Source organism: Rhododendron vialii, chromosome 8a (genome assembly GCF_030253575.1).
Source record: "Rhododendron vialii isolate Sample 1 chromosome 8a, ASM3025357v1".
Classification (NCBI taxonomy): domain Eukaryota; kingdom Viridiplantae; phylum Streptophyta; class Magnoliopsida; order Ericales; family Ericaceae; genus Rhododendron; species Rhododendron vialii.
Genome location: NC_080564.1, coordinates 394,943 through 417,482, shown reverse-complemented (window position 1 = coordinate 417,482; position 22,540 = coordinate 394,943). Strand labels below are relative to the sequence as shown.

The window sequence follows — 22,540 nt, the reverse complement described above, 5'->3', positions numbered from 1 at the left end:
CCAACGAGTAGTGTTGTTTGAATACATAGGATTGCATATGCAATGACGCAGGTAGTGAGGTTATAAATCGTAAAGTTAAAGCCCGAATTCAAAAACACATTACTACTATTATACATGAAATTCAGGATGAATATAGTAATATGAACACGTAGGCAAATTCCATTTCAATCCAAAGTTCTTTTTTTTTGGGAGTATAAAGACCTCACTTGGACTCATGCATTTAGCTTTGGCCTTTGGCGTGTTAATACTCTACTACTTGTCTTTGGAAGAGTCAAACTCAATATATAACTTAGCCGGTGAGGCGTTACGTGATAGACTTTGTTGATGTAACGTTGCCATAGTTTTATAACACAAGAATTTGAAATTGATACAGTTAGATAGGATTAACATATTTGGTTGAAAGCGAGAGTGTACCAAAACAAATATTATATAAAAGGGAAAATGGTTACATCACGTGAAATAATGAGGAAAAAAAATGAGTACACATACAACAAGAAAAAAAATGACAAAATTGAAGAAGATCCACGTCCCTTAATGTACCAAGTAGTTACTAAAGTAGTACGGAGTATTATTTAACTGTGCACAGAGGTGATTGTGAACAAACTTGGGGAAAAAGTAGTAGTACTTTCAATTTTAAAGGAAAACAAATACTATGTTGGTAACGAATAAATTGATATATCTAAATGACTAGTAATTTTTGCATTTCCTTTTTTATCATTCGTATTTGAGCCGGAGCAAAATTAAAAATGTAGGGTATTAGATTTGACAATACTGATACGTACCGGCCAGTACAGTACAATTTTCAAAACCTTTGTAACATTTCATTTTGATACCTTCTCAAAAAAAAAAAAAACTCAGTATTTATTATACATTGATCCTACCCTCCATTTTAAAAGGCCACAACACTCCAAATGGGAGAGTGAATGGTTCCTCTCTCTATCATTGATTCTCTGTTTATCTTTTCTTTGGAATTGAATCCTCCTTGCAGAACTTATGTCAAATATTTTTTACTAAGATAATTCATTTTTGCTCTCAATTATCCCTTGACATTTACGTTTCTGAATTCTTGAATTTAAATCTAGATATTATTAAAAGATGTTTATTAAATGTTCGTTTTTTCGCGCTTAAAAACACACATTATGTGATGTGGTAAAGAGAAATACAGTAATTTGATACAATACACCTACGACATTGCTCTAAGGGCCTCCTCCATCGTACACAACCGTAGGGTGCGATTCACTCATTTTTAGTTGTGTCTAATTTTTCTACTACGTGAGATTAGGAGCAGAGAACTACGGAGTAGTAAAAGAGAGAGAGAGAGAGAGGAAGCGTAGAGCGCAATTTCTTCTCTGTTTCTTGTTGTTTTTGGTTTCCTTCCTTCCTTCCCCTTCTTGGTTCTTTCAACTACCGTTTCCCCTTTTTCTTTCTTTACCTTTTGTCCAGCTCACTCCCCCCAGTAGAAGCAAGCAAGTTAAAAGCCTTTCCAAGGATTGGAGCAACGTGCGGATCAAAAAAAAGGATTGGAGCAACGTTTATTTATAGCTGTTCCACCAGTGGAACAGGAGGAATCTCTTCAGTCTCCTCCTCCTGTTTCTCTCTCTCTCTCTCTCTCTCTCTCTCTCTCTCTCTAAAATGGAGTAGTACTACTAAAATGTAGGAGTGGTAGTAACATGATGATAGCGTAATTCTCTTCACCTTTATTCGTTTCCCAAACAACCATACCTGAAAACAAGAAAAAGAATCCAAAACCCCCCTCACCAATCCCAACAAATCACGAACCCCACCGCCGCCGTGAACAATGGATGATTCAATTTCCACCAATCACAATCCCCAGCGCCGCCGTGACCCACCGCCCCGCCGCCGCTCATGGTGCTGCTCCTTCGCCGTCCCTCCCCACAGCCCCGAAAACCCCGCTTTCTCCCACCCCAAACCCCCTCGTAAACCCGAAACCCTCTTCAAGTCCTTCGCCAACTCTCCTCAGCAGACCACTAGATTCGGCCTGGTGGGCCGGATCTTGTCACCCGGTCGGGTCTCCCCCATCGACTCGGATCCCACGCTTCAAGAACCTAGGGTTTCAGTTTCACTGCCCTCGCCGATCCCCGATGCCAATTCGCAGTCCCGATCCGAAGGACTGCAGAATTCGCGGCCGGGGCCGGAGAGGGGTGCGGGGGAGGAAGGCAATTTGGGGGTTTTTGATGTGAGGTTGAATTTGAAAGGGAAGAGTGGGGGTACATTGGTGCTGGAGCTGAACTCGGAGGTGTTGAGTGCCAATAGCGAGGTTTTCGAGGGGTTGATTGCGAATTACCGGAAGAGTAGGAACGATTTGGGTGGTTCGAGCCTGTGTAGGATTGAGGTTCCTGAGGTGGAGAAGTTGAATGTGTTTCGTGAGACAATTGAGCTCATGTTTGAACAAGATATCAGTAAGAGGCTTTTGAAGATTGGGGCCTATCGGTCCATTGACATACTTGAGGTGATTCCTTTGGTTTCATCCATACTTTCGTCATTGAAATCTGGATTTGCATTTTGGTTCCTTGTTGTTTTCTACTCCATTATTGAAATACTTCAGCTTTAAAAACTTGTGTATTTATAAAGGGATTGTATATGTGTATATTTATTAGTGTGTGTGAATGATTCACCCAATCCTGCAAGGACATGGTGATTGGAAAATGAAACATAAGAGGGGTAATTCTCATAGTTGCTGTGAGACTTGGCGATATGATTCTTTGCATGTTAAGAGTACTTGTAGCCACTTTGGTGGTGGAACCATTGGTCTACCTTGACAAATTAATGACAGTACTTTTTTGGGCAGACTTTTTTCGTTTGTTCTAATTCTGAACAAAGTTTTGTAGTTTACATAAGCGTATGATGAGTTCGGAAATTTATGTTTTATTTGGTTGGCCAACTTATTGGGGGCTTGAGGGGAAATGTAAAGAGAATGCAAACGACATCATTATTTCTTGCTTGGTTTGGTTGCAGTGGAAGTTGGTCAGCATTAAGTCTAGACCCACATGGAACCTTTCGTATTTGAGTTAAAGTTTTGGTATTGATATGCACTTATATATCCATCTATCAAAAGCATGTATTCATAAATCTTATCTTTGAGGGTTGGGGGGTTGATGGTAGTTTAGTTTTTATTTAAAGAGCCAGCATGTTTGTCATGGATGATATAAAGATATATACTCTCATGGGATATATGAAACTTGAGGTAAGGAATGGGAATACATTTACTGTTGTTACGGATACGATGTAGTACTGGATAAGAGAAGGAAAATAAGGGCCAAGATGTAAGCACCTGCACCCTACACCTCTACTGCTCTATATCTAATGTAGGTCTAAACAACTCCTTTTCTCATCTATCATTTGTTAATTGTATCAATGATACAGAGGAATTTTTCGTTCGGTGTATCTATGCCTAGAGAGCAGCCCAAGAGAGGCAAGTAAATACTCCTTGAAAGTAAGGAAACAAATACCTATCATGTGATACATTGTATCTCCTTCTTATGTGAAGTGTGAGTTGATTTAAAGCACTTTTGTGTTAATTTTAAGATAGTTTTATGCATGATAGTTGCAAGTGGTACTATACGTGTGTGTTTAGCTATTTAAACTGACATGGAGCTATTAAATTTCTAGTTACATGGTCTTATCATGATTAATAACAAGCTCTTTTTCTTGGTGTTGTTAGGTATCAGCAGGCATCATGTTCACCAGGGGTGTCTTGTCCTGTTTAAGGTACCTCGAGGCAGTGCCTTGGAGTGAGGAAGAAGAGGACAAATTGAGGAGCCTTTTTAATAGGTATAATTTCGATGAAGCAACAAGTGGAGACATCTTGGCCAGACTCCATTCATTGGACTCTGTACACAGCCAACAAACTTTAGCTAGACAGTTGGTTTGGTCCATCACCACTTGTACTAACGCCAATGCAAGAAACGAGCTCAAGTCCTTAGTCAAGGGACTCCTTAGCAAAAGCTCAGTCTACGAGAAGAACTATCCAGACATCAACAAGGAGGATTTGTATAATGTCTGTCAGTCTTGTGTGGATTCGTTGGTTAGCCTTTTTGAGGAGGCCACTGGCTCTAATAGCAATTCAAAATTGGGGGAAAAGGATTCAGATAAGCCTTTGGTTGAACGTATCTCAAAACAGGTTGATAATATCAATTGGCTCCTAGAAATCTTGCTTGATCGGCAAATGGCTGAGGAGTTTGTGAATATATGGGCAGAACAACGGGATTTGCTCCAAATGCATGAGAATGCATCTGCTATGGTTAGGTATGAGCTCAGCAGGGTTTCCGCTATGTTATTCATTGCACTTGGGACCAGAAAACTGCATTGCCGGACGGAAGTAAGATTAGGGTTGCTTGAGGCATGGTTTGGTCCAATGCTTTTAGACTTTGGTTGGTTACGGAGGTGCAGAAAGGGGTTGGATATGAGGGCATTGGAAGAGGCCATGGGGCAAGCACTCCTTACGCTTCCTCTGAAGCAGCAATACGCTTTGTTCATGGAATGGTTCCGGTGTTTCTCGAAGAATGGGACTGAATGCCCTAATTTGAGTAAAGCATTTCAGATATGGTGGCGGCGATCATTCCTTAGGGGCTCCGAGTCTTGTGCCATTGAGTCCAGGCGATTTCGGGTGCTCTAGTCAGGTCATTTTTTCTGTCGTATTATGTAATGTTTGCATTGTTATTGGGTTAGATGACTGAAACATATGGAAATCAGTAATAATGAAGATCGACTTTGGCGAATGTTAGGAGCTTAAAATGTGATAAATGGCATTGTAGTTGTAAAAGTTGAAATATCTTTGTTGTGCCCATCTGAGCTGGTGCTACAAAAAACCGAGAACAAATTGTATGGGCTTTTCAAGAGTATTACCCGTTACAGCAGAGTTTAATTCTATTCTCCGACTTTCACCTCTCTTATTGGTCATTTTATTTGGATTTAATGTTTTAAAGTTGGTTCCATTGCATTGGTAGATACCCCTCGGCCAACTGGTGAGGGTGGAAGCTGATTGAGAGGGGTATTTTGGGGCTGGTTCTCGGAGGTGAGAGGAAGAGAGACGCTGGCTTTCGTGGGTCGTGTCGGTGGGAGGGCATGGTAGACGGTGGTGGAGAAGAGAGTAGTGGCTCTGCTCTAGTGGGGGTTGCTGTGGGATCGTGGGGAGGAGAAGCTAGCTGTTGATCAACGAATGGGGTCTCTGAGATATGTACATCTGTGGTCTCTGAGACTGGAGAGAGAAGTCATGGGTTAAGTGTTTTTTCTTGGATGAAGGGTAAAGGAAATGACACACCGATTTAAATTACATTCTGGCAGTGTAACTATAAATTTTCCCTTGGTTTATTGTGTAATCAAACAGTTATAAAATGGGAAACGCACCAAAATTGCCCTTAATTGTTTGATCATTTTGTAAATTTTCTTTTTCGTAAATTTGATGGACAAGGGGTCGAATTAGCTGTCGATTTAGCTAAGCTTTGCAAAAACGAGAGATCTCGCAAGGGAAAAAAATGCCATTATTTGGTAGAAGAATGCGTAGAAAAAACAAATGAATTACACTCCCCTTGAGAGGAGCACTGAGTATATGCATGGATAATTAACAAGGCCGGTCATGGTCTTTGGCTTTCAAATCTTCCTTCCTGGCAGGCTAGTATGACGAAAAAACTACTCTACTAATTACCCAAATGAAAAATGAAATAAAAAATGGCACATAGCCCACATCGTAGTAGGCTTAGTCACAATTCTTGCACTGCGCTCGCGCTCTTAATCCTCGTTCCGGCAGATTTTAGTAGTTTAGAATGGGTTTCAAGAACGCTATGACACTTGCGTACCCGCACGCGAATTGTGTGACTTGGGTAGTAGGTCCTCCTGTATGCACCAATTTACACCAATACAAGGGTATGAAATACTGAGAAATAAAAAACAGGAGTAAGAAATTGTCCAATTCAAGCATATATTAGCATGGAGACATTCCGACCAGAGAAAGACAAGCAAATCAGCTACACCATAAAACAACTCACAGTTTTCTCAAATATATGTATTGTTTCAAGGGTCCACATTTTCCCAAACCCTAATTATAAGGTGTAGGTGCGAGAGAAAAAACTGTGTTTCACATCCCAAACGATCACCCCATCAGAACCATGATCACCCCATCTGAACCATGTGAATCATTTTCTACAAGCAAGGAAGGGAACCCTGCCATTCTCTCTCTCTCTCTCTCTCTCAACTGCCCATGGAAGTGGAATAGTAGTATTTTCACTTCTGCTTTTGCTTCTTCCCACCGGCAAGAATACGTTGAATCTGAAGGCCTCGGCTGAAAGCTTGGTTGAAAAGAAGCCTGGTTTGGAATTCAGAGACAAAAGGGAACCAGGCAAGGACAGCCACCGGGACAAGGATCACAACTCCCATCATGTACTCGTACCCTCTTGCTAGAGCTTTCACTGACCCCCACATTCCCAAACCCTTCACCACTGGCCGACACGCTTGTGCTATCTGCATGCAAACACAATATCAAAAGACATTATACATTAGGGGGGCATGCAACACTGTGAATGACTATAGAAAATGAATTGAAGGAAAAGATATACATAGAAAAAAACAACACAACACGAGAGAGATGTACCTGAAGAAAAGCCCATCCGGTTGGCATGAAGGCCAATAGGCTGGCAAAGATGTCACCCACAGTAAGATTGAGGAATGTGAAAAGAATGACAAGAGTGACCACGGATCCGATAAACAGGAAGAGCTTCAGAAGCCTGAACATCAGCTGGAAATCTGCACTGAACTTCTTCCTACCCATGGACACAATCTGCATGTTGGAAGATGGATGGTTTGATGGATAATGTGCTATAAGTACAAGAAAAAAGTAAGAGAAATCGAACGAATTCAATTCTTTGGATAAGAGCACCAACCTTCAAGACAACCATCACGGCAACAATGACCAGCCAAGACAGAGCATACACCTGCAATTATGTTGGACATATGTTATTATACTTTATGGACCTTGTTAACTGAAATAAGATTTTAGAGTTCTATAAAAACTCAATGTGTTGGAACCAAAAGGTTAACCGAAAAGCACGACATTTCCAGAACTTGTTTTCAAAAAAATTAGAACACAATTTTGTATGTCCAAATGAAGCTTGTATATACTCAAAAATTTTGGTTTGCTCAAAGAAGAATAATATACGGAAAAGATGAGTGCTTATTGTTCTAAACAATATTTCAGGAAATGTTCTGCAAAGCTAGAAATTACAACCAAACAGGACGTCTCTGTCAAGGAGACCTTATATTCTTACCATGATACTTGTGTCACCATTGGCCATATTCAGATGATACACAATTCCATATTGAAAGAGAAGGAATCGGAAGGAAAGAATGATTTCTAAAACCCGTCCAAAAATCCCAGTGTACTTCAAGTGTTCCTGTTCCTCATCCCACCAGGACTCCCAGCTCTTTGTTGCCGGAACACCAATACCCCCATGGCTACTTATCCACTTAGTCCAATCATCCCAGTCTTCCACTATCTTTGGCCACTCGAATCCTGATGGATTGAAAAGGAAAGGAGCAAACAGCCAAGAAACCACTAGAAACCACATTGAGGCACTGAGCATAATGTAAGTAACGGGGTCCGCATCTGCCGAGCCATAGATACGATAAACTATAAGCAGTACCGCGATTTCCAGTGCTTTTACAAAATGGCTCCTTGAGTACATCCTGTAGTTCTCGGCAAACTTCTCATGTCGAACCACAAAACCACGCCCAGTGGCTCTGTACTTGGCCCCACCATGCAAAATGGTGCGCCCGAAGTAATGGACCTTTGTCCCAAGAGAGAAAGTGAAGAAAACAGCAGCTAGTTGAAGCTGCATGATGATCATGTCACCTACTGCGGTTCTGAACCCTCTCTCAAGACCCATCTCCATAACCATGGGCAAGGCCATCAAAAGACCTATTTGAACAACAGATTGTGAAGCCATAGCTGCCTTCAGAGGATCACTTCCTTTGGACCTTGCAAATTTCATGATTGACTTCTCCAATCCACTCAATGAAAGGTAGAGTCTTCCATATAAGAATGCATAAACCGTTAAAACAACCATCTGCACAGTAACTAGAAAAACTTGCATGAGTGGATAAAATGGGAAAAAAAAAAAGATTAAACGAAAGACAAAAGAAACTATATATGGAACTAAACCAAATACTAAATGCTTTAGGAGTTAGGCCACAATGGATTAGCAATTTAATGAACTATTTATGTATTTCTCTACTATCGAATAAAATGAAAGACTCAAGGCGCATATACGACAAGGTTTGGCATCATAAAGAGAATGATGAAGGCTAAGGAAGTACTCAAGAGGGAAGCCTCATCAAGAAGGCGTCGTAGCATCAAATAGACATAAATTGCTTGAGTAACAGCAGGATCAAGCCTTAAACCTTGGAAGACATCTGGGCTAGTCAGGGCCAACCAAGTGTGTACCATTCTGGCGAATGGAATATGGCCATTGACTTTCCAAATAGCATTAGCATAATGTTAACCCTTTCAAGTCAAAAAAAGAGAACTTAAATTGCACAAGAAGATCAACGGATATTTTCTTCAGGTGAGAAACTATTTATTTTAATTGCGTACATGAGAGATTGGTAAGGAAATTGATGTTAGAGGACTGGAATATGAATACATCAAAATATAAGAATAATACACCCCACCCACGGATTGGCCCCTCTCTAGGTAACTTTCAATGCCAAGTGAATCTCTAAATCAATCTATTCTCACTTTAAGTGACTTATTAAAACAAGTGCGATGAATCCAAAATTGTGGTTGACCGGCACAACAACCACAGCCTGTAGCTCAGGCGGTAAAGCAGGTTAATAGCACATGAAGGGCAGCGATGTTAACACTCTTCCAAAATTACTATAACTTCGAATTAGGTTGGTTATGCACTGTTTATTGTATTAAGGCTTTAAGCATGTAAATGGGTTTACCATTGAGCTGATATAAAACCCAGTAGTCGTAAAATAGCATGACATCATGCGGAAGAAGTCAAAACGATGGCCTAATCTGTAGATATCCCGGCTGAGTGTTTGCTCTCCATTACCACAGGCGACTTTAGCTTCAAAAAGCGAGATTTGGTTGAGGCCAACATCTCTTCCCTTTCCAACTTGGATATACTCATGATGCGTTATATTGCCACGTCTCAGTGTTGAATTAAAACCTACAGAACAAAGCTAGTTATCGATGACTAAAAATCTCTATATCAAATATGCGTTGGGAGGTAGAAGATTCGTAAAACTACCAGCAAAGATATCCTCGCTTAGGTTGATTCCCCGAGAGGCTTTGCTAATGCCACCACGAGTAATGTGGAAAATCCTGTCAAATACATCCGGATGCCCATAGTGGAACCTCACCCTATCCAGCAAACATACAAGAACAAGATGAATTTCATATTATAAGGCGCAACTTGAGCAACATAACAAAAAAAGTCATCAGAAAAAATGCCAAAAAAAAGGTCACTTCGTGAGCTATGGGTTAACAAGAAGCTTTTGTGCTGAGGTTCAGTCTGGTCAGAAAAGGACATTGGAGACACACACACACATAAGGACTCTGAATGGTTGGGAAAAATCCAAAAAAATTGGATAAGTCAACTGCATCATCTTTCTTTTATCGGTAGAGTCTGATCTCATTCAAGGGAAAGAAAAGATATTTCCAAGTATTTCTCCACAGTAATTATTGAAAAAGGAAGGAAAACATTGAGGAAACATACTTCAAAGGTCTTGCAAGAACTCTTTGACCTAAGGTGACAAAGCTCGTTTCTTGATTTGACATAAACCAAGCCAAAGAAGAAACACTGCAGCAGCAATAATTTAACGGATCAGATATCTTAAAAATTTCCTAGTTAAAGGTCAATTCCAACATCATAGCTCCCAGAAAAGTAATATGATTATCCAACCTTCCGGTGAAGATATGTTCACGAACACCCAAAATTGTAGGGGGGCGTACCCCATGATCCTCATTGAACTCTTCTAGTAGGTTACGCATTTTGAAGGCTTCTTCCAAATAATTGTCCTACACAAAAAATGGAACAGTGAGTGACGCTAATTGCACAAGAAATCAAAGTCAACTGAGATCAATATTTTTCTTTTTTTACGGTGACAAGAACTTCTAAGGACCTGGTTCATGTCAATTGTCTGAAGTGCTTCCCCTCGAGTAAAAATAATAGCATGGTTCTGATTTTCAGGCTTTCCTTCACCTACCATTGCTGAACCTGGCAATTTTATACGGTAGATTTCCTTTGGGGAGACAACAGGCAGCCAAACAGCGGTTTAGGCACGATAAATTAAAAAGGGTATTCTGCTCAATGTTCGAAGAGTATGATTACCTGATCAAGATTATCAAGAGCTTTCACCAATACAGAATAGTATACCTTCTGTACCTTTCCATTATCCCTCTCCTCAACTTCGTCGATATATGCTACACGGAGGGATGGATTGCTAAATAGGAAACAGTAGGATTTAGGTTCTCAGATAAATGAACCAAGGAACCAAGCACTTAGAAGAAATAAATTTGCAGAAAAGTTCCACTGAATTGGAGGGAAACGTACTTAACCATCAAATTCAAAATATCTGTTGCGTGACGATCTCCGCTCCGCTTCTGATTTCCATAGTTCTGACAGGTTGCAACATAAGTAAATTTCATGTCTGCTACAGCCTCCAATTGAGCATATAAGGACCTCTGACTCTTCTTATCTTCCTCCGATGCAACTGTGACAGCTTTGTAGCCTTCAAGTATTTCTACGTGATTAAATATAAAGTGTCAGAAGAAGCCAGCATATGGACTCTGAAAGGTTAAGTTCCCTGAAGGCCCCAAAATACAACAATTCAAATTTCTTTGAGCACTCATAATGTAAATTAATTATCAAATGGCTTGAGATGTAAAAGAATGAAGTTGGTTCTGCCACAATTAAATGCTGAAAGTAATATACGCAAACCAAAAGATATCTTGCTCTTACCACTTTCGGAAGCCATGTCAAGAAAAGCCTGAAGCTTTAAAGCCCTCCGGTAGTACATCATCCCTCTGACTGCACCATTATTTATCTATTACAACTGAAGGGGAAGATAAACAAATTTGAAGGAGAAAATATTGCACAAGATACCTGTTCTGCATAGAGTCTGTCCTCTTAAGGAGACCCAATGGCGCAATTGCAAGATGTTCTCCTCATTTTCCCACACCTCACTTTCATTCTTACAAGTGATCCGCTCCAGAAAGTTAGTCCATTCATCTAAAAGGTCAAACATGATTGCCAAATCAGCAATATAAATAAAAACGAAACTATATAAAACAATGATACCTAGTGAATAGAAGTGTTAATATATGTCCTTTATAGCCACCTGGAAAGATTTTTTGCAGGTAGTATATGATTGATATGCCATCTTCATTCTCCAACTCGAGGTCACTTTTTGAATAGACGGTTTCCTCTTTGTAGTATGGTGTCATGACGCTGCCATTGCAAAGTAATTATTACTATGTCATAACATGGTTGAATAATCACAACAGCTTAACAGATTCACAAATGCACACCCAAGAAATTCTTGGTTCCTTCCAGAATAAGTGTCATATAAGGTCTCACGACTCATTTTACGAAGTTCAATGGTTAAATAAGTGTTAATGCTTCCACTTTGTTGTCGCAGCTGGCATAATAGATTAATTAATGAAGCATATATAAATCTCGACAAGTTAATCAAGCATGTGTAAATCTTGCTGATGCCGGCATACCAGTATAATTAAGCTCCCAGCATGTCTATGGTCGGAAACACGTTCAGCAGATGGATCAGAAAAGCAAGAAAACAAATCATATTTTTACACCTTTTTGAAGTTTTTAGTTAGTGTATATATAACACTTTAGATATGAGCTCAACCTGAATGAGAGCATTTTACGAACTCGGGGAGCACGTGGCATATCCATAAACAAAGAATTTGCAAAGAATGCTATCCTCCGGCGTGCTTCAAGGTTTGTTGGCACATCAATGGCAGATTCTTTTACAGTCAAGAGCAAATAGAGACGTCTTATCTACAACCATTCCAAGGAGAACAACACATTAGTTTTATTAAAAATTTAAGGTTCTTAGAACGAGTGAGTCTGTGTGGATTCGAAAAAATAGGTTTATGCACACATATGTACCTGCTCTTCCCATTGTGCTGTAACTGCAGGAGGGAAGACAATAGCAGGTTTTGAGTCACTACTAGCAAAAAGTTGCCTTCCAGAGTCCTTGCTGCTATTGCCAAGTTCCACCACTTCACTGAGATAATAAATATTCAGAAAACAGTCAGTATATGGTTAGCATTCGATATTAGGAGCATTTCACCTAAGATATCATATTACTCCCTCTGTCCCATTTCGTTAGTCGGTTTTGGGAGCTCCAACTTTTTAAGTGAACATGCAATTGCAGAATTCAAATTTGAAAGCATTAATTCCAAAATATCCTTTTTTCGCCACTATGAGTTAGTTTTGAAAATCTGAATATTTTTTCCTTTCTTTTCAAACTGGTATTTTGAGACATCCTGAAATGGATCAGAGGGTAAACAATAAGGGATGGATGGAGCATTTTCTTTTGAAAACAAAGAACTACTAGAATGGTAAACAAGTCACCAACCGTATCTCATTCACCATCATGTCACGGGTAACTACTTCTAACATGTCTTGCAGCAGCAACACCACAATATTTCGTTTGGATGGATCCGAGTCTTTCTGCAACACGCAAGAACTTTTAAGTTTCTAAATGTTAAAAGGAGGAAATAGCTGTACAACAAACCTACAGGAGATAGCTTAATTCCTTCTAAAACACTCACCAAAATTTCCACAAGCTGCACAAATTTCTTGCAAAGAGTTGGTAAAGGACCCATTCTAAAATTTGTAAGAAACGTACTCTTTGCAATGTTATTTTCCACTTCTTTGATAATGATGCCAATTATCCTGCTCAGTAAAGTAAAAACTAGACTTAGATTGTAATGGTAATAGCAACAAGTAAGAATCAAAGACAGCACTTTCCGCATAGTGTTAGCTTCTCTAACAGATCGAACTAATTGCCCAGTCTAGAAAGAAGATAAAGAGAAAAAGAAACAAAGACTTTTGTAAGATCAAATAGTGAACTATCTCATGTGGGTCTTCAACGTCATGTTATTCTAATATAGAAGAGTTTAAAATATCAGCACAAAATAGACAAACAAATAGACAAGTCTAAAGAACTTAAATAAATGGAAGATAGCAATCGTGTAGTGACAAAAAACTAGATGACTATTTCATGCCACCAAATTGCTTAAGGAACAAAGTGTGAAAAGAAAACCTTTTCTCAGTTTCTCCAACAACCAAAGCATTCAGGACAAGTTTGAACGATTCATAGCATTCAATAACAGCGCATTTCATGTATTCATCTGCACATATACGCCTCCAGAGGTCGGAATCTTTTGATCGAAATTGGGCCGCCATATCCAACGCAATCGGAATCTGCAAACACAAATAGTCAACAGGAGAAGCAACTAGTAGATATAAGAATTGTAGGGCATTGGTTGACCTTGCTAGCAAGCAGAAAAGGAGGCCACTGAATTAATTTAAGGCTAGGATCAGATGAGTAAGGAACTAGCAACAGATCCATCTCTCTGGAACAAAGGAAAACTGAGTTTCAATTTAACTACATGAAGAATGGAATATATAGAAGCCTGAAGAACACAATAAATCAGTTCAGGAGCCTTTCCTGTCACTTATTAGATCCTCTTCACGAAAACTCACTATTACTTCATTCCATAACTGAGCGAATTTTGCAGCTTCACTTCTTCTGCTTGCTGTAACCTAGACATCAATGGAAAACCATAGAATAAACTATCAAAGTGAAATTACTGCATCCTAATATGCAGGTTTATTTGTCATCATTGAACAACAAGATGAAACCTCAGAAAACCGTTTCGAGAGAGAAAAACCCCGTTTCTTTGTCTTATCAGAAGGCACCAGATACGTAGTGAATGCCCCCGGTAAAGAGTGGAACCGTGATCTAAGCATGCCCAGCGTTCGTACCTGTAAGAAGAGAAGTCAATATGAATTTCACCTCGCAAAATATCTAGACTATTAGACTAAATGTAAAGATTAACTAGTGATGATTTGGGTGGCACGCCTCTAGTTATTTCACCCTGATAGTGCTGACAAGGAATCTCAAGTTCTTTTAAGAATAGTTTTTTCTCTTAACAACAACAACATGAATAGTTTTTTCTCTCAACATGAATAAAAAAAAATCAAAATAGAGTAAAACATGAAGGAAAGGAAAATAGAAAGTTTAGAAGTTAAGGCACCGTAATGTTTTTCAAGAACACAGAATGGTCATTAGCAAAAGGCTCTGCACTTGAGCTACCAAACTATCCGTATACTGTTCTGGAGTATAAAAATTATCTTTCAAGTCTAAAGCACGAGCAGAAACAATGAGTTGGAACCTATCAACATAGTATAGCTCCAAAACAACTCACGGAAACTTGGGTTTAGCAAACCCATTCCTATGATTTGAATTTTCAGCCCAAAAACCGTTGTTGATAAGAACATTCAATCATGTCAGAAGATTATCTTTCAATGAAGTAATGTAGTGCATGACCACAGATGAAATGGTATCAATAAATAGCACAAAGCAACTTGAATGATGAAGTATCATAGTCATGACCATCTAATGACAGTTAATTTGTAACCATCAAATTTATGTGTTTAAAGGAATCACCTCTCCTAAGCGATCAAATGCCCCAAGAATACCACCACATAGAGTCGAGAAAATAGCGTACCATATTTGAGTATCCATGAAATACATCTGCATGAAACTTGGAATATTTGAGTTTTCACACAGTATCCGAGCTAACGACCATAAAAAAGGCTTCCAAACTTGTAATTAATGGGAAATAATAAGAATAAAATCATTCTAAGACACACCAAGATGATAGGTCCCCAAAGTGAGATGACCGCTCCGTAATTGCCTTGAGCTGCATTTTTTGACTCGAGAATTTTAGCATAAATGTATTTGACACTTAAAGCACAAAAAGCAACCATCAAGAGTAGATGAATACCATCTGGAAAAAATTCATGCCATGTATACTGAACACGATGAATACCCATTATCTCTTTTGTTGGTTTTATCAGAGGTTTTATCTAGGAAACAAAGGCGAAATGGTTAAGAACTACTCTGCATAACCAAATTTCAAAGATAATTAGCGTTAAAGATGTGGCAAGCACCTGGATGAAATAGCTAAACGCTAATTTGGAACAGAGAAGTAGCATCCAGAAAAGAGTATACCTGAAATTGGTAAACAAATATTCTTTCAAGCAAATAGACAAAGTATAGTTGTAAGATTGGACAATCAGAACAGGATATTTATGTCATCTTTTCCAAACCCACTTTATAAGTGCGAATTGACTTTCATGCATTCCCCTTCCAACATAAATTCTGGGCTGCAAAATAACAAACTCATTCAAGAGATGAAATTGTTTATAGCTTGTTAATAAGAAAGCCAAACGATATAGTATTTACACATGAATGAACACACACAGAAAGGGCCACAATGCCTAAAAGACTTAAAGGATCCTCAGAGCTTGAAACCTCAAACACTAGGAATTTGGTTACGAGTATTTCTTATACATTCGAGGATGTTAATGCAAAGTATATCAAATGAACCTACAAGGAATCACTAAAAATGTGAGTTCTATATGGCATCCAATCCCCATACCTAGGCCATCCTCCTAGTGTGCTTAAGAAAAATTAATTCAATGACACCACATTTAAGGCCCCAGCGACACCATTCATGGAATGTATCATTCTTATTTTCAGATTGATTTTCCAACAATTTAAACAGAGAAGTCAAATGTTTAGAATGACCAAACTTTACTATAAGATGTGTTGTTTTCTAGATAACGTGTTTAATGGAGAAGAAAGAACTGATTGCAAGACTGACAAAAGTGAAATCACTTCCATTTCCTGGTTTATAAATTTAACCTTAGCAACTTCTCATATCTGTCCACATTTGTACACAAGATCGTGTATTCAAAAGAAATCCAAGGTGAAGAAGGAGGAAGGAATGGCACCTGAGACCACCACAGAAGAAACCTTATAATATGCCAGTCTGAGTTCTCGATCCATCGTCGGAGCATGGGAAAAATAAACAATGCTGCTGCTAGTAAATTTGGAAGCAAATATATTGCTACCACAATGATGTACAATGGAGGAATGCCCTTCACTTTATTTAGGAACGAAAGCAGATCTTTAATTTTGTCAGGGGCCACTTGGAACGTATGCACATAACATAGGGGAAGAATGACACTCCAGGCTAGACTAACAAGTATCTTGAGGATGTTTCTCATCACATCAGTGAACTTCCATCTATGATAGCCCGGAAAGTTCAAAATCAGGTCCAACATACCTAATATCCATGTTAATACCATAATGAGATTTCAGTAAGAACCATGTCTGATTCCAAGGATAGAGCAAAAATAAAAAATGAAGGGCAGCCAAGCAAGAATTTTCATATCTGTCTAATGATTAAGATGTCATTGCATAGCAACCATATGCAGCATGGTTCAAACAGAAGCCATAAAACTCAGGTAGTCAGGTACAATACAAGGCACAAAAAGCAATGAAGGATGTGTTAAGGAGATTTTCTGTGCTACTTTAGGGGTTCCTTGATTAGTACTTACCAAATTGAAAAGAAAAGGTTCGCCTATAGAAATAGTACTTTGTTACCAACGTAGTCATTTTCATGGAACATGATGTTGACAATATTTCAATAACATTCATTGATTATGCTTCAAAAAACTAAAGCAGCTAGCAAGAAAGAATATCATACTTTGAAGGAAGCGAAGAAATGCTGCCGTTATAAAAATACTGGAAAGACTATATAAGGCATCCTTTTGAAAAATATCTAGTAGAGAAATATCTTTCCATGCAACAGTAACCATTGCCTGCAGTACAACAATTCAAAATATTAGTTTCTGACACAATAAGCTGAAGTTAGGAGTAAAAGACATTGTCCACCCATTTACAGTTCTGTTGCAAGAAAATACCTGCAAAGCCAGAATGTAGAATGTCCACATACGATCAAAACTTCTGAAGTTGTGCCAGAATGATCGCGTCTCAACAAAATATGATTTGCCCGTGCTTCTATTCTTTCCAGGAGTTGCTTCTCTTCCCTGACATAGCCAGCTAATGAGCAGAAATTCAATTAAATTAAAGCCGTAAGATCTTCTTAGAATATAGAAGTACCTGATTCATGCCATGTGTTGATTTGAAAAATTCACCATCATCACGCATAGGCCAACCCAGTGAGAAGCAGTCCGTGGACCTGAAAAAAGTGGAGTAGAATGGTATTGATAAGTATAAGAAGCCAAAGCACCTGTCAGAATCTTTGTTAATGAACTTCGAATTTGCTCTATCTAACTCATTACAAACCAGAAATACTCGTTCAGGTCATCATAGTTACACCAATTTGCATGAGCAGCTTTTCCACCTTTACTCTTATTGGCTTCCTAGAATATCATAACCACACATTTAGTATCGAATAGAAGAAAAAGGCAAAAGCCTAACAATAGGGTGCATTAGAGATACCCTATCTATTACTCGGTAAAGGGGTGATACAACTTTCCGCAGGAAAGACTCGTCATCTCCTCCGTATGAAGGCTTAATGTTTTCTCCAGTAACAATACTAACATTTCCAGCTAGCAAACCATGAAGCTCATATGCCATCTGAACACATGCCAAGATATTGGTATGATATGATAAATCATTGCAGTATAGAAATCAAATGGAATATTCACAGATGAATGAACTACTCACATTGTGAAAGATGTAGCATAGGCATTCCGGCATAAATCGAACATTAGCTGCTTCACCCCAGATAAGAAGATTGAGTCCCATGTAAAGTATCTTCCTCTGTTGCACTTCTTGTTGCCCTTGAGGGAGTCTACATGAACAAAATTAAAAATACTTCCATAAGGAGCTCATATTCAAACAATGAAAGCAGGAGTATATGGAACAATTCCACCTAAGACAAGTAGATGTGGGTACAATATCTCACCTTAAACTGTGTTTTCTTCCCAAGAACTTGCACCATGTTTTGTAGTTCTTAAAGAGCTTGCTCATAACTGCATCAACAGCTCGATCATCAAGCTGGATAAGAGAGATGCATGTACTTAATTAGCGACCAAGAATTGAGAAGGACACGTATGACAAGTCATTATGTTTAACACATTCTTGCAGCGTAAATCTCAAACATGTCAGGGAGAAAAAAGAAATAGAAAGCTCCCATAAGAAAAAAGGCATATAGGATAGGAGTAGCTATAGAAAAAGAAAAAAAAGAAGAACTTATAGTGATATACATCAAGTAATCTTCATGCTTACCTCTGAACTTCCGATGCATCATCATGAAAATCTAAATGCAACAATATTTAAAATAGTTGTTCGTTCATTGATCACACTATACTGAAAGGCAATAATTAACCAATTTATAAATGATTTTGATATTTGACAAATCCGTACATACCTTGTTTAGAGGCTCAGGCTTGGGATTAAGCCTTATATGAACATTGGCAAGAAGCAGAATCAGATGCTCCCTCTGGTTCCTGACATTGTCTCTCTGTACACACAAAAATAAACCTGAGACATTTGTTAATTGTCAAAAATAACACTACGACTCTTCACAATTGACATCTCATTGTCTAGATTAACGATGCTTTCCTGAAACCCAAACATGGCCCTAAGCCAATCAAGAAGATCCAACTCCCCTGCTTTTTGCCTGTTCTGCTCAAATGAAGATGGCCAGTTTAAACCACGTGTATTCTTTAGTGCAGCCACAGCAGCCTTTACCTGGTAAAACAAGCACAGACAAAGTTATGTATAACACAAAGTGTATATCCATGTATTTGTCATATACAATTGTGTGTATATCAAGTATACCTCTTCAAGCTGCATGATGGACTGTGATGCCCCAGCAGAATCCAGCGGAAGAATGTTATAAGGGGCGTAGATTTCCTTCTTTGCCTGGACATCCTTGGCTGCTTCAATAATCTGTTCCCACGAAGAAAGAAAAATACAATTAATAAGCTCCTTGCACCATCAAAGTGTCTATCCAATACAATCAAACAAAGAAACATTAAATCATGAAATGGATTTATAAGTCATTAGACAATTCAAGAAATGCAATGGGGCAGAACTTACCTCTGGAGCAACTTCCTCAACTTTTTCAGTCTTGTTAACAGCACAAAGGACTTCAAAAAGAACTCCAGCTGTCTGGTAAGCTTTGCCGAGTTGGGCTCTAACGAAAACAGTAAAGCAATTGGCAGCAGTAAATAAATTCCCTTGTGCTGAGACAAGAATTTGTATTAATGTGTCAATGGGATTAAGTCCAGTACCTATCTGCTTGCTCTCCCTTGTCCAGAGCTCTGACGTAATGCTCATAGTATTGCCGGTAGAAGCTCTCGATTTCCCGTGCATCTGTCTTCTTAACCCGAGAGGCCAGACTCGAGGCATTGTCCTGAATCACGATTACCAACTTTCTTTCCTAAAATTCCTTTCAAATTGGCAATGACCAAAGAATCCATTGCAAGTAAATTTGTGTAGATATATCCATATGGTTATATCTACAATTCGTGGAAATTCATGCCTTATACCTGTTTAAGATGCCTCAATCATTCCCATGAAACAATGAAATCGAACTCAGCAACCCAGAAATATGCAATCCAAACGCCCAACGGAGCTTGATTTTCCTAATCCTAAAATGAAAATAGCCTAATATAGGAACCCCCATCTGAAGATTATCGGAGGGTACTCACTCGGAAAATACGGGAGCCTGATTTACCGACGCTCAGTCGCTCACTGCTCTAGCGCGGAAAAAGGAAGGTGAAAAATACGGGAGCTCCTCTAATCTAATTGTATAAAAATGATATGCTAACGCTAATAAATTATGCACCCTTACACTTACAATATTTTTTTACAACACGGTGATGTGGTCAGGGACCCATTCACTTTACCGGGCCAAAAAATAAAAAAATGAGTTGGTCCCCTGATCACGTCGCCATATTGATATTGTAAGTGTAGCATTTCTGGTAGGTTAAGTTTATTAATTGCCCCGGAGTGGCCACCTTTGCTCGTGGCAGCCAGGGCTCACAGATCTGTGAGCAGTTCTGTCGGAATTACTGAAAATTACATCAGCGTTTTAATATTCTATCACCAATACGCAGATGGACCCTGTGCCGGCAACTCGTGTTTGTCTATTTTGTCAGTACACATCGTAGAGCGCGTAGCTTGTAGGACTTTCAGCAGTTCTCGTGTCTTAAATTTTGATAGTTTTAACTCACTCCCATTATTGTGATTATTGTGATGTTACTTGCGTTCGGGCTTGAATGAAATATGCAATTGCTGTTGATTAGAAAAAAAAAATGAGACCCCTAACTTAGGCGGTCAGCCTTGACGTCATAACGGAAGTTAACGGGAAACATGTTTTTTTGACTACTCTACCCTCAGCTTAGTCAGCCACGTCAGATTAGCTTCAATGAACCACTGTCATGACTCATGAGGTGACCGTATCTGATCACGGCTCATCAACCGTTTCTCTCTCCCTCTGAATCAAATTAAAGCCCCGCGCTCATAAACAATTGGCATTTTCTCTCTGTAACTCACTCTCTCTCTCTCTCTCTTGCAGAGTTGGTGGAGTAGATTTTGTGAAAGAAGACTGAACGAGATTCAGAAATTATCTGACATGTAACTGTGTGTATAGGGAATATGTGTGAATACGACAACAAAGTGGAAGTGGATGGATTAAAGACAAACGAAGAGGTAGCAGAGCAGAGCAGAGAAATGGCCAATACCCGCTCTAGACGTTGAAGCAGAGCCGTCTTAAACTGCCGAACACCACGACCGCTCGAGCTGGGATCCAATCTGTGCGCTTTCTCGAAGGCGTAGAATCGACCTAATTAATTATTTACATCACCCCAATCACACAGAAACAACCAAAAACACTTTCAGAAAACACTCAAATTAAAACAGACATCGATAATTCTCAACAAACCGTCCGTAATAATCATTGCACGACGTAGGAGTAGTTAGTATCAATTGAAGCTTACGACAGATTAGGTAATTTTAAGTTACGATTCTCCACATGATCAGTTCATTAACTTGATTTGATCAGAACTCAGAAGAGGCATAATAATTACTCACATAGATAAGCGACACGAGGACGTTCGTTCTGGATCTCGGTGGCGACGCGGAGGACGGTGGCGATGGAACCGAGAGACGCCGGCACCACCTCGTTGTCGAACACCTCCATGGAGAAGGTGGTGGTGGCGGCGCTACGTGACGGCCGCCTCGTCAGCTGCCCCTGCAGCTCTCTCTCTTGGCCAGCCATTTCTAGCTAGCTAGATAGCTTGTTCCTCTTGCAGTTGCCGATCTGTTCACAAGAATTAATGTTAATTGGATACATGCATTCGTCAAACGTCTATACATACATCATATATATGCGTACATATAGTAATAGTACATTATTATACACAGACGTTATATATGTTGGGTACGTATAAATTAGGTTAAGAATCCGACAAGCTAGGCGTGTAAGAATTAATGTAGAGAGCTTACATTATATTATGATGATTCTACGCTCAATGTACGATGGGGAGATGGAATGTGTGTTTTACGAGCCTTCGCCTGCATGCAATAATTACAAGAGAGATCGATGCAGGGTGGTCATAAAAATAGAGAGAGAGAGAGAGAGAGAGAGAGAGAGAGGTGAATGTAGTATTTAGTGTGATGCGAAATGAGGAGGTTAGTGACTTACCGGAGGCCGACGAGAGGCGTGAGGAGAAAGAATATCAAATTTAGAGAGAGAGAGAGAGAGAGAGAGAAGAGGGGTCCGGGAGAGAGAGGGAGACGGGGAGATTGGGGTCAGTGGGGTTGGGGAATAAAACAGGAGAGAGGAAGGGGACAGGTGTCAGTAGTTTTAAGAAGAATGGCCTGGGAGAGAGAGAGAGAAGTGGTGGAGGGACGCCATTTGAGGAGACTTCTTACTCCCTCCTACTCCTCCTATATTGCAGTGATGATTAGAGGTCCGTTTTTCTTCTTCTGTTTTTCTATTTTTGGTCCCTCCCTCCCTCTATCTTTGTGGTTTTGTACGGTACCTTCATGGCCCCTCTCTCTCTCTCTCTCTCTCTCTCTCTCTCTCTCTCTCGTGTGTGTCCGTTTGAGATTATTCGGAGTCTTTTTACCAAAAAATAAAAAAAAAGGAGGACCGTACAAATCTTACGAGTGACAGGGTCATCATGGAGGGAGTCAAATGGCTGTTTAAACAGAATGGTGGCGGGATTTTTATAATACAGTAAAGATACCGGTACAGAAAAATTGGGACCGAAATCCTACCGACGGCCGCCGGTGGGCCGTCTCCGGCCACCGGACGGCCGATCCGAGCCGTTCAAAAATTCTAAAAAAAAAAACCGAGGGGCCCAACGCGGGAATCAATGTCATCCGAGGTGTGTAGGGTGCTTGATCGGAGCACCCCTTTTCGTGTATA

At 39.5% G+C, this 22,540-nt stretch overlaps 2 protein-coding genes across 2 annotated transcripts; one reads left to right on the top strand and one right to left on the bottom strand.

Moving 5' to 3' along the window:
* The first annotated feature begins 1,366 nt into the window (after positions 1-1,366).
* Positions 1,367-4,908, top strand: LOC131335593 (BTB/POZ domain-containing protein At2g13690). The gene is made up of 2 exons (XM_058371027.1): positions 1,367-2,470; positions 3,683-4,908. The coding sequence occupies exons 1-2, from the start codon at positions 1,799-1,801 to the stop codon at positions 4,634-4,636; spliced, it is 1,626 nt and encodes a 541-aa protein (XP_058227010.1). The 5' UTR covers positions 1,367-1,798; the 3' UTR covers positions 4,637-4,908.
* A 1,077-nt stretch (positions 4,909-5,985) lies between these two features.
* On the bottom strand, positions 5,986-22,120 carry LOC131335595 (callose synthase 5). The gene is made up of 44 exons (XM_058371028.1): positions 21,812-22,120; positions 21,613-21,681; positions 21,199-21,427; positions 20,850-20,950; positions 19,395-19,516; positions 19,201-19,297; positions 18,940-19,050; positions 18,712-18,849; positions 18,527-18,619; positions 18,062-18,153; positions 17,821-17,947; positions 17,593-17,730; positions 17,437-17,513; positions 17,251-17,329; positions 17,052-17,177; positions 16,835-16,949; positions 16,077-16,411; positions 15,394-15,446; positions 15,231-15,291; positions 15,065-15,146; positions 14,931-14,980; positions 14,725-14,811; positions 13,917-14,039; positions 13,718-13,817; positions 13,543-13,625; positions 13,315-13,475; positions 12,821-12,944; positions 12,625-12,719; positions 12,153-12,270; positions 11,890-12,041; positions 11,362-11,471; positions 11,127-11,252; positions 10,983-11,051; positions 10,575-10,764; positions 10,353-10,464; positions 10,144-10,263; positions 9,924-10,039; positions 9,738-9,821; positions 9,270-9,382; positions 8,959-9,188; positions 7,281-8,078; positions 6,897-6,947; positions 6,608-6,793; positions 5,986-6,477 (listed from the first exon to the last, which is right to left on the bottom strand). The coding sequence occupies exons 3-44, from the start codon at positions 21,383-21,385 to the stop codon at positions 6,241-6,243; spliced, it is 5,769 nt and encodes a 1,922-aa protein (XP_058227011.1). The 5' UTR covers positions 21,386-21,427; positions 21,613-21,681; positions 21,812-22,120; the 3' UTR covers positions 5,986-6,240.
* Between the last annotated feature and the right edge of the window lie 420 nt (positions 22,121-22,540).

Excerpts from the sequence above, each read along its gene's own strand:
- LOC131335593 (XM_058371027.1), top strand. The coding sequence starts at position 1,799 with ATGGATGATTCAATTTCCACCAATCACAATCCCCAGCGCCGCCGTGAC. Across the intron at positions 2,471-3,682 it reads GGTCCATTGACATACTTGAG|GTATCAGCAGGCATCATGTT; the intron begins GTGATTCCTTTG and ends TGGTGTTGTTAG.
- LOC131335595 (XM_058371028.1), bottom strand. The coding sequence starts at position 21,385 with ATGGCTGGCCAAGAGAGAGAGCTGCAGGGGCAGCTGACGAGGCGGCCG. Across the intron at positions 18,850-18,939 it reads CCATCATGCAGCTTGAAGAG|GTAAAGGCTGCTGTGGCTGC; the intron begins GTATACTTGATA and ends TTGTTTTACCAG. Across the intron at positions 17,948-18,061 it reads GGAAGAAAACACAGTTTAAG|ACTCCCTCAAGGGCAACAAG; the intron begins GTGAGATATTGT and ends TTGTTCATGTAG.